Genomic DNA, 11986 nt, shown 5'->3' on the forward strand with positions numbered 1-11986 from the left:
AGAGGGCACGGAAGAGCTTACCCGACTGCACACCTCCAGGCGGTGGCCCATCCACGGCCCCAGCAAGCGGCCAGCCCAGGAGGCTGTGGCCCGGGAGGCCACGTCGTACTCCAGCGCGGCCGTGAGGAGGACTCGTCCCCGATCTCCGTAACCAGCCCGCCGAGAGCAGGCGGCTGCCGCGTGGTCCCGACGTGCACCGTGCGCGTCTCGCGTCACTGCTCGCGAGAGCAGGCGAGGGAGCCGGTTGCCAGGCAACTGGGGTAGGTTGCTCCCTGCCCGCAGAGGATCTCGGAGACTCGAGTCTGGGCGGGAAGAGCGCCTGCTGATGTTCCCGCCTTCCATCCTCACCTTGCAGACTTGCGGAATTCAATTCAATGGCTCTTTTCGACAGGAAGGGGGCAAGAATCCACTCACTTTCAGTAACCTGCGTCCCTTAGGGAGGTGGGTGCCTCCCAGGCTGTGGCTCCATGAGAACCCAAACTCCCCTAAGGATCTGCCCTTTGCTTGTGCAGGTTTTTTCTGGGACCCCCAAGAACAGAGCACCCACAAGTAGCTGGAGAGCTCCTACCACTCGTTGTTGGGTTTTTGTTTTGTTCCCTTGTCAATTACTCAGACCTTTGGAAAATGGCACAATTAGACTAAAGGGAGACCCAAAGGGCATTACCAAAGGGTGATCCCAAAGGGTATTATTACCCCCTCACAATCATTCTGTCTCAAGGTTTGGATGAAACTGAGTAACTAACACCTGTTCTACCAGTCTGGGCATTAAAAAAACAAACAAACAAACAAAAAAAAACGCTTTGGGGGAAGGGGAGGGGATCAAACTCTGAAACTTCTCATTTCTACCATAAAACGATTCTGTCACCTCTCTTGGTCCTTCATTTTATGGGAAATAATTCACATTCTTCCAGTTCTTCTACGAATATGCTTTTCACCCTCCTTGCAGCCTGTAGGTCTCTTTGGCTCTGACCAGTGACCCTCTGGGCTTCTCTTCCTTTCCCAAATAGCTTGGATATCCTGACCTATCATTTCAGTTCTCACCTCAGTGAGTTTTCACTCTGTTCTTTTGGCCAATGCCCATCCCTTGCAAAATCAGCCCGTGTCTTCTCTCCAGTCTGGCTGCAGAGATTCTAAACATTGCTGTTGAAAACCAATGAACCATTCCATCATTCCTATGTAGATGCATGCTTTCTTTTTTAAGTTTATTTATTTTGAGAGAGGGAGAAAGAGAATCTCAAGCAGGCTCTAGGCTCTGTGCGCTGTTAGCACACACCTGTTGCAGGGTGCCATCTCACCAACCATGAGATCATACCCTGAGCCGAAATCAAGAGTTGGGACATTCAACTGACTGAGCCACCCAGTGTGCCAGGGCATGCTTTTTTTAAAAAAAGTGTTTAACATTTATTTACTTCTGAGAGACAGAGACAGAACATGAGCAGGGGAGGGGCAGAGAGAGATGGAGACACAGAATTGGAAGCAGGCTCCAGTCTCTGAGCTGTCAGCACAGAGCCTGATGCAGGGCTTGAAACCACAAACTGTGAGATCATGACCTGAGCTGAAGTCAGTCGCTTATCTAACTGAGCCACCCAGGTGCCCCCAGGACATGCTTTCTAATGGCATTGTGCTCCTACTGCACACTGGAAATTCTCTTATCCATTCTGTGATCTTGCTGATGTATTAACTACAGCATCACCGTCCCCCCCAATTTTTCTAAAGTCAGCCACTAACTTGCCACTCAATCCCATTCTACTTTTAGTAAAGGGATTTCACCTACACCTAATTGTTCTGGCTCAAGACCCTGTGGTTGTCAGAAACTGCAGGGGAGAAAAAGGCCTTTCTCCCCGCTGCCTTTCTTCCTCCTTAGCTGGGGCCCTTGCAACAGAAGATAAATTAACGAGAGAAAAATGCACACTTTTATTTATTTTTATATATTTTTACACTCAGTTTTACTTTTATTACAATCAGTTTTATTACAATCAGTTTTACATGACATGGGTGCCTTCGTACAGGAACGAAGACCTAAAGAAGTGGTTAGTTAAACCCGAGTGTTTCTGTGATAGGTTTGGTGATTCGAGTGGTGGAAAAATGTGATAAAATGAGGGGCACCTGGGTGGCTCAGTCGGTTAAAAGTCTGCCTTCGGCTCAGGTCACAATCTCACAGTTTGTGAGGTCAGGCTTTCTACTGTCCATGCAGCTTCAGACCCTCTGCCTCCTGCTCTCTGTGCACCTCCCTCACTTGCTCTCTCTCTAAAACAAACAAATAAATAAATAAGAAAATGTGAGCTGAGTGCAGTAAACTGGGGGAAACAGCAGGGAAGCCCTGTTCTGATTCTTCTCAGCATCCCTCACATGGAGGTGAGGATGTTCCTTCCCTCCCGGTGTAAGGAGGGTACCTCTCCCTCGACCTGCTTCCGAGGAAGGTCACAAAGTCCTTCCTGTGCATGCCTCTTCTCAGCTTCCTTCAGCTTCAAATATTCAATATGCCAGAAGTGCCATATGGAAAATCAGTGTGTTCGGAACCCTGTCAAAAGAAAACAGTCCAGATAAAAATGAAATTTCCTTTGTTCCCTGTCCCAGTAAACTGCCCCCCCCACTCTCCCTGGAAACAACTACTTACCATAAATTTTGTTTTCGTGTAGACCTAAATATATATATTACTTATAATAATATTTATACATTTATAAATACATAAATTTATATGAATATATAATGTTTGTGTAAATATATACATGGATATATATATCCATAAAACGTAATGTTTTGAGTATTTAGAGAGCCCATAATTTCCTCACTGGCTTATAACACCATCTGTCGTCCACTGTTGCGTGGAAACAGAAACAAATCAGTTGATTCAAGGGGCTGGGGTGGGAAGGGGGTGGCTGCTGAATGAGTAAGAGGTTTTCTTCTGGGCAGATGAAAATGGGAATTAGAAAGAGGTGGTGGTTGCATGACTATGTGAATGTCCAAAGTGTACTAAAATGGTTAATTTCATGTGAATTTCACCTCAATTAAAAACAGCAATAGGAAGCCAATGAAGGGTTTTAAGAAGGGCACTGGGTGTTGTATGGAAAACAATTTGACAATAAAATATTTTGGGGGGGGGGAAGAAGGGAGATGTGACAAGAGATGTGACTTGGGGAATGTTAATTAGCTGCAGAATGGGAGTGGTTTGGCCTCTGGCAGAGCAGAGTACTAGGAGATCTAGAAGGCTATCAAGGCTGTTTAGATAAGAGGGGATAGCTGGCCTCACGTCACACCCCGGCTTCCAATCCCAAGCACAAAGCCTCCAATCCTTCAAATGGCATTCAAGATCTTCTACAACTTGGCACTCAGTCTGGTCACGCTCCATCCGCACAGGCTTCTGTCATTCTTCAGTGTTCCAAAGTCTCTCTCCCTGCTGTTAGCTTTGCCTGGAGTATACTTCCCCCTCCCCCTCCCCACTGCCAACTTTGCCTTACTCTTCAGGTTTCAGCTTAAATGTCATTTGCTCACGGGAGCTTCCCTGACCTCTTTGAATGCCCTAGCTTCTTTGCTGTGCCCTCCTTTCCATGAACCTTTTGGTTCGGTTGTCAGCTGCCCCACAGGACTGCAAACTTCTGGAGGGCAGACGTGTCCCTGGCACTGTAGCCCTCATGCCTTCAACATGGCGGGCATTGAATAAGAGCTTGGGGGAGGAATGAATAAATCCACATCTCAAGGGATGTGCTACAGCCCTCCTCCTCTTTTCGCCACGCTCCATCTCTACCTCCTCTGACTTTGTTTCAGCTTTGAAACATGCTTCCATCCTTCTTAAAAACCTTCCTCTAGATGCTGTTACCTCCTAAGTAACACCCTTCGCTTTCCTTTGAATACCTCCGGATTTCCTCAAATAGTGTTTCATCTATTTCACATGTATACTTCAGTTTCTAACGCATGTGTCTATCTTCCAAATTTGGAAGGTCCTTAAAGAAGGAACCAGCTCTTGCTTATTTTTTCTCTCTTCCACAGTCTCTCATGTATGATAGGAACTCAGCGGTAGCAGCTGAGTTGATAGAACTCGAGAAGACACACCTGTTATAATATTAGTCATTTTCAACCAGATAGAAATTGAATACGATTTAGTTTCCAAAGTTGGTCTTGGAGAGAAAAAGGGAATAAAAATTTTGTCTTTCTTTTTTTCTTTCTTCCTTTCTTTCTCTCTTTCTTATTTTAATGTTTATTTATTTTTAGGAGAGAGAGACAGTGAGTGAGGTGGGGGGTGGGGCAGAGAGAGAGAGAATGAGAGAGAGAGAGAATGAGAGAGAGAGAGAGAGAGACAGAATCCAAAGCAGGCTCCAGGCGGGAGCTGTCAGCACAGAGCTTGACGGAGGGCTTGAACTTGTGAATTTCGAGATCATGACCTAGGGCGAAGTCAGACACTCAACTGACTGAGCTACCCAGGCACCTCATGAATCAAAATTTCCTTTCACTCAGCCACAACTTATCTTTTCGGCTTTATCTTCCATTTCTCCGCTCCCGTGTTTGATGCTTTAACCAAACTGGAGTATAGACTTTTCCTAACCTTGCTTCCTCACCTTCACATCTTCTGTGGCATCTTCCTGCACCTGCTATATCTTCATCCCCAATTTCTACCCATTGAAATATGATCTCCCTCTAAGAGTATCAGTTGCAGTTCAAATGCAGCCTTTCCTGATCTTTCCATTTGGACGTGATCTCAACAGCTCCTCCAGCATCTGCTTTAACCCTCATCCAGAAGGGCAGTGCCTGACACCACCTCACGTCACTCCTTGAGACGCTGTACTCCCTTCATTTTCAAGTGCCAATTCACCCGATTTTCCTCTTGCCTCTCAAGCTGCTCTGTCAAAGGTCCTTGATAAGTGCAGCCTCCCATACTTGGCTATTTTGAGTATTGAAATGCCTCAGTGCTGGACCCTGTTCTTTTATTTTTAAAAAAATTTTAATATTTATTTATTTTTGAAGGAAAGAGACACAGAACATGAGCAGGGGAGGGGCAGAGAGAGAGAGGAAGACACAGAATCCAAAACATGCCCCAGGCTCTGAACTGTCAGCACAGAGCCCAATGCAGGGCTTGAACTCATGAACAATGAGATCATGACCTGAGCCAAAGTTGGTCGCTTAACCAACTGAGCCACCTAGACGCCCTTGGATCCCCTTCTTTCTTCACACTCTCCCCTTGGCCATCAAAGCTATGAATGGTTCCAGTTACCACGAAATTCCCATCGCTTCCAACTTCTCGAGCTCCAGAGCAGCTCAGAGACCACTCAGCTGAGGACATAATATGGCCCTCTTGTGTCCTCTCTTTTGAGTGGATGGCACACAACTGGTCCCACAGCCAAAAACCTGGGTCTCCCTCTCCTGTACCCCTCTATCTAAACCAAGACTTGAATATTTTGCCTTTTTACCCATACTCCTGGCCTGTCATTTCCCCCATCTCTACTGCTACTGTCTTTTTTTTTTAAAGTTTATTTATTTTACTCATTTTTGAGAGAGAGCATGCAATTGGAGAAGGGGCAGAGAGGGGGAGAGAGAGAGAATCCCACGCAGGCTCCGCACCACCAGCGCAGAGCCCGACACGGGGCTTGAACTCACAAACAACGAGATCATGACCTGAGCCCAAGTCAGACACTCAACCAGCTGAGCCACCCAGGTGCCCCTCCACTGCCACTGTCTTATCTGCCACCGTCCTCTGCCTGGACTAACACAGCAGCGTCTTTACTGGATTTCTGCCTCCGCTCCTGTTGCCTGACCTCTGGGCTGTTCTCCACACTGCAACTGGAATAGTCTGTTGGAAAATGCAATGCGGTTTTGACACCCTTTGCCTAATGCCCATCAACTGCATTCCATTGTCTGCATGATCAGCTCCTGCCTCTTTGTCCAGACTCATCTTAACCACTGTCTGGGCTCCAGCTATCTTGACTGGCCTTTCAGTTCCTTTGATGTCCCACAGGGCCTTTGCATATGCAGCTCCTGCTATTGAGGATGGTGTTTCCCTCTCTTCCTCACCAACACTTCCTCACACTCAGTAGCTTAGTTTAGCTGTCACTTTATCAAGGAAGCTTTTCCATAACCTGGCCTTCCATGCTGCCAGAACATCTGTCACTGTGCTTACTCTAGGCGTACAGGTGACTCTTGAACAATGTAGGGGTTTGGTGCATCGATTGCCAACACAGTTGAAAATCCACATGTAATTTTTGACTCTCCCAAAACTTAGTAGCCTACTGTTGACCAGAAGCCCAATAGATAACCCAGTTAGCGAACGCATATTTTGTATACGTATTATAAACCTTAGTCTTTTTTTTTCTTTTTCAAGTTTTAATTTAAATTCCAGTCAACATACAGTGTAATACTAGTTTCAGGTGTTGAATTTAGTGATTCATCACTTACATACAACACCCAGTGCTCATTCCAAGTCCCCTCCTTAAACCTGATCACCTATTTAACCCATCCCCCACCCACTTCCCCTCTGACAACCCTCAGTTTGCCCTTTACAGTTAGGAGTCTGTTTTCTGGTTTGCCTCTCTTGTTCCCTCCCACCTTATGTTCCTCTGCTTTGTCTCTTAAATTCCACATATGAGGGAAATCATGTGGTATTTGTCTTTCTCTGACTTATTTCGCTTAGCAGAATACTCCCTAAGTCCATTCACGTTATTGCAAGTGAGAAGGTTTCATTATTTTTTGTGGCTGAGTAGTATTCCACTGTATAAATATATACCACATCTTCTTTATCCATTCATCGGTCGATGGACTTTGGGTTCTTCCCATAATTTGGCTATTGTTGACAATGCTGCTATGAACATCGGGGTGCATGTACCCCTTCCAATCAGTATTTTTGTATATGTTGGATTCTTACAATAAGTAGTTAGAGAAAAGAAAATGCTATTAAGAGAGACACAAAACACACCTACAGAACTGTACTGTTTATGAAAAAAATCCACGTGTAAAAAAATCTGCAGCTCAAACTTGTGTCATTCAGGGTCAACTGTAGTTCTTTTTTTTTTTACATGTTTATTTTTGAGAGAGAGACAGAGAGTGCCAGTGGGGGAGGGGCAGAGAGATGGGGAGACACAGAATCCGAAGCAGGTTCCAGGCTCCGAGCTGTCAGCACAGAGCCCGATGCAGGGCTTGAACTCATGAGCAGTGAGATCCTGACCTGAGCCAAGGTCCAACGCTTAACTGAGTCACCCAGGTGCCCCAGGGGTCAACTGCAGTTCTACATTTGTTTTTGTGATTATTTGATTATCCTGCTTGTTTCCCTGAATGGCCTGTAAGCTCCAGAAGGGTGGGTTTCTGCTTGGCACTTTGGCAGCGCCTGATAGAACAGACATCTGAGAACACGTAACACATGCATGTAACCTTGAGGCTGGGGAACGGACAGTCTTCATCTTTGAACATTTCACTGCTCGCACAGTGTATGGATTCGTAAAGGGTGTGTATGACTAAGAATGCAGAGTGAAAAGAGAAATCATTCATTCACCCCAAAATGCCGAAAGGCCTACCATCCGTTCAGGAATGCGTTAGAGACTGAGCAAAGTGAACTCGCTGGCTTCAGACAACAGTACAGCGTATGCCTCAGCTGTGTGCCCTTGACCTAGATTTCGGCTATGCTGTCCTTCCATTTGCCCATTCCCTTCGGTGCTTTTTACTTTGGCAGGACCACCCCCAGGCCCCAAATTTGGCCTGTCTGTATAAGTCCAATTCCCGCCCCTCGCTGGCCTCATTAAGGCATGTTAGTAACATTCTAGTGGCTTGGTCTTGGGAATCCTTGCAATTCTCTGCCGGCCGGAGTGACCAGCTGGCCAAGCTGCCTTTCTAGAACTGGCACATGGCCACAGGATTCTGGGAAGACCTCTCAGGCCTGAGTACCAGAGCCTCTGGGGCATCTGATCAAGGCCATGTACCAGCGGGGTAGTGTTGAGGGCTGGGGTACACTTGGAAGGGGAGAGAGGCCCTGGAAGGCAACTCAAAGCTCAAAGTAGTCCTCTGCCTGGCTTTTTGGACCCCTCCGCTTCACACTTGAGCCCCAGGAGTGATCTGCAAGACAGTTGTGACCAAGGTCTGTCCACTCCGTCAGTGGCACTTCAAATGGAACAGGCTCACTCTTGCATTTTGCTGCAGGGAACAGAAAACCCCAGCTATAGTCAAGTGCCCCCCCCCCCAATTTCTGTATTTCTCCAGATCATCTTCCCACTGGACAGTCCCTCTCTCCTTACTTGATGAGACATTTGGGCAGTTCATCCCCAGGCCTTCCCCTTCTCCCTCCCTCCCTTGGATGTCCCCTTGGGGGAAGGCACTGTCCTCGCGAGGTTGCAGATAATGCCCCTGGGGAAGCCGCCTGCAAGCAGCCCCACTCATCAGCTCCCTCCGCAGAGCCTCTGGTAGCTGGGGCTGGCAGCCCTTGGCACTGAGCGGACTTTGTCCTATCCAAGTCTTAAGATGGCGGGTTACTTTTGCATCTTGTTGGGTGGGGAAAGACGCATCCATAGCCCGAGACCTCAAATCACACTTCAAATCCTGAGATTTCATGCACAGATCCAGTCATCAAGATAAACAACAGTATTGGCCAGTTTGGCAAGTTCCATTTGATCATTCCCAAGGACAGGACAGAACACAATTAAGGAGTGCAAAACAGTTGTATTCCTCAGAAAATGTCCTGTCTTTAAGACCTACTCCCAGAGGTGCAGAATTAAGTGGATTCGGTGAATCCCAGAAGTGTAGGCTTTTCACTGGAGCCCCAACCTCAAAAGCACTTTGGTCAGCCAGTTATCACGACTACTCTCCGTTGCCAGGTTGAAATATTTATTTGAAAAATTGAAAACACAGATGCAATGTATTATACAAAGAAAGGTCTTAATACCATAATAAAAGTATTGTTGGAAGGGGACAAAAGCCAGTGGCTACCTGCCCTGGGAAGGTAGGCACTCCGTGGAAAATGAGATTTATAGGAACTATTCTAATGGAAAACTGGGGGAGAGGTTAAAAACAGAAGAAAAAACAAACCCAACCTATCCCTGCAAACCTAAATGTGAGAGTTTGTTATAAGTTATCACCAAGATTTATCGGAACCCCCTCGGTTTGTCCCTATGAGTAGTAATCAGCTTCGTTTAGGGCCTTCAAACCTGAGGTAGTTGAGGGTCACCTGAAAGACATGTCTGGAAACGATCTACTCTCAGAATCGGACCCCACGGCTTCTAACCAATTGTATCCCATTGCTTTGGCTCCTGAGGGTGAGAGGCTGTGCCATCACTCCGGGTCACTGATCCTGAATTTGGTCTGAGCCTGGGAGACGAAGGGGACTTGAGCAGCGGACAGCTGGCCCGGTTTGCTGTGGTGAAGGCTGGCAGGCCCATGGTGGTGGTTTTCTATGCTACAAACAGTGCGGTCTCTGGAGGACCGAAGATGGCGGATGGCAAAGCCAATCTAAGTGAAAGGCCAATGCCAGGATCGAAGGCCTTCGTTGGCAGGGTTTCCAGAGACTTGTAAAGGTGGCAGAAGGTAGCAAGAACTTTACCGGTTGTCAAAGACCAGGGTAAGTGGAGCCGGCAGACCCCTCCGGGCTAAGGAGCCGGCTGTGAAGTGAGCACGTCTCAGGTGCAAATTCAAAACCAGCTCCTCCTCAGGGAGAGGCCGAAGCAAACCAACCTGACTGAATGAACGACATGCACTGTGACCCCCGTGGTACCTGGCAAACCCCGGTGTTGACTCGGCAGCTCAAACACTTCCAAAAGGGATGTTCTGGACAATGTTTGGTTCTTCCAGCCACAGGGTTAGGGATGCCGATTCAGGTGGTATCCTAGGGACCCTGCTGTAAGCAGCAGAATCAGCAAACAATCTAAATTACAGTCTAATTTAAACTCCTGACTCAGATATAAAAGAACCCCACAAAGGTAGGTCTTTTCTATTTTGTTCCTTATTATGTACACACACACCCTTACTCTAGAGGTATTAGAGCACTGTATTACAAAATTAAATAACGGATACGGCTGTATTTCAACCTCTTGCCGGCTCTAAGCCATTATCTCACTCTGCCTTGCTGTGACCCATTTACACTGACCCATGGGTTTCTCTCACTACCGATGCTCAGGTGACTAATTTTAAAGGCTGTGAGGTTCATTTTTAGCCTTAGGATGTGATTCCTGTTTTAATCCAGCGTTTCACACCAAATATAGACACACTCATTTTTAGAAAAGCCAAGGTAGGACAATTTGATTTTGGCTAGAGCATGGACCAGCTTCTAAGGTGAGCAAGGAGCCACAGAATTATGCTGCATCTGGCTGACATTTCTTGGGCGAGACGGGATTAGCCTGTGTTCCTGTTAAATTGCCTTCTCCACGGTCGGATTACTTGGGCTAAGTCCGCAAAGCTTTTAAAAATTACTGTGGCTTCTTTTTAGACGGAGAGTTATTCAGAAAATCCTAGTGTGGTCCCATATTCTAGATTTTTTTGTCACCCCTGGTAACCTGGAGCACAACAGTTCGGCCAAGACTCTTGGGAAGTGAGGACTAGTCCGCTGTGGAAATGTTGACCCACTCTGAGAACGCACGACAGGGCTGGGGATGCCGAACACCACTTCTTCTGAGCCGAGGATGGAAAAACGCTGAGCGCTTTAAAGCGTAAGACCGCTCATCTTCCTCTGCTGACCCCCTCTTTGGGCCAATGTGGAGATCGAGTGTCTGATTCTTGGAATCTGAGCTAATGGAAGGGTGCGTTTTGAGTGCCCTACTTAGGGAATGACGGCGAGGGAGGGGCGGGGCTAGGAAGGGGCGGGGCCGATTCACAGTGATCAAACAGGACGCTCACAACCTGTCAGGTAGCAACACTTCGCCCGTTCCTTTGGGACGGGTCCTGGGAAGTGCTTGTTGGCTTTCTACCTATGAGTTGCTACAGATAAGGAAGACTGTCCAAAATCGGAAGGTCACTTAAATGCTGGGGTCCATCTGGAGGTGGACAAGTGCTGTCAGGCTGCCCGCCTCTAGGAAGCTGTGAACGTGCCCTCTGTCCTCATCCCATCCGAGCAGCAAGGACCCAGGACATGTGGCTAGAAGGGCTCAGAACCAGTGGTCCCCCTTTCTCGGTTTCCCTGACCCAGATGCTCTGAGGAACCTGCTTGCTTTGGGGTGTAGACCGGTAATAGACTGGGAAGCATGTTGGCCTTGTTTCTGATTCTTGAAGACTGATGACCTAGGGCAGCAACGTGCACCTTGCCATCATCACACCTCAAATCCTGATTGCTCAAGGCGGCTTTTTGTAGGCTGCTGCTGCTGCTGCTGCTGCTTAACGGAGATTAGTAATAAATATGAAAGGTACCAAACCAAGCACAGGGTTCTTTCCTGCTGGGAGCAAGTTGGCCTGATCTTTTTGGTCTATCAATTAGGTAGAACGTGGAACTCTATAGCTTCTTCAGGTTCAAGAGGATGCCAAGGCAGCCATTTGGAGAAAAGAATTGGAAACCCCTCACGAGCTCCCTCTTAGGGCCCTGCCTGGGTCTGAAGAGAGGTGGCCTGGAAAATTCATTCCGGGGTCAGAAATGTGGCTTTTCTCGGCAACACATTAGGCATGCGATCGGGTTGTTCAGCCTGGTCACGGGAAGTTCCCAAGAGCGGGGTCTCCCGAGACTGGGGCGTGGGCACCCCTCCTCCCCTTCTTTCTTAACCCCTGGTCGCTCGTGAAGGTGGGCAGGGGCTCTCCCAGCCGGGCTCTCGTTTTAGGAAGGAAAGGCACTCGCGCTGCTTCAGCCTTTGGAGGAAGGCGTGGCCCAGCAGCGGTGCCCGCCCCCAGGGGGTGGCCTCGGCCGCCCCATCCTCGCCCCGCGGGACACTCGGCATGGAGGCTGGCGTGGAGCACCAAGGTGGAGCCTAAGCAGCACCATTGCTTAACTGCTGGGGTTAGGGGCCCCCTGATGGCTCGGAGCTCCAGGGGTGCTCCCTTTGGGAGAGTTGGCTCTACGAGTGAACACTGAAAGAAGAAAACCAAAAAAAAAAAAAAAAAA

The 11986-nt window shown here is 47.9% G+C and overlaps 2 protein-coding genes across 2 annotated transcripts in view; both read right to left on the bottom strand.

The window, feature by feature from the left end:
- The window catches only part of POM121C (POM121 transmembrane nucleoporin C), a 59124-nt gene extending 58963 nt beyond the window's left edge, over positions 1-161 (bottom strand). The window contains exon 1 of the mRNA XM_029949961.1: positions 22-161. The gene's annotated coding sequence lies outside the window, so the exon portion shown is untranslated. The remainder of the gene's footprint in view (positions 1-21) is intronic.
- Positions 1-11986, bottom strand: part of HIP1 (huntingtin interacting protein 1) — a 181850-nt gene that overhangs the window by 28220 nt on the left and 141644 nt on the right. The window contains exon 31 of the mRNA XM_029945726.1: positions 22-215. Within this exon, the coding sequence (XP_029801586.1) occupies positions 22-215 (194 nt within the window). The remainder of the gene's footprint in view (positions 1-21; positions 216-11986) is intronic.

The sequence above is a fragment of the Suricata suricatta genome, chromosome 8 (genome assembly GCF_006229205.1).
Source record: "Suricata suricatta isolate VVHF042 chromosome 8, meerkat_22Aug2017_6uvM2_HiC, whole genome shotgun sequence".
NCBI classification, from domain to species: Eukaryota; Metazoa; Chordata; class Mammalia; order Carnivora; family Herpestidae; genus Suricata; species Suricata suricatta.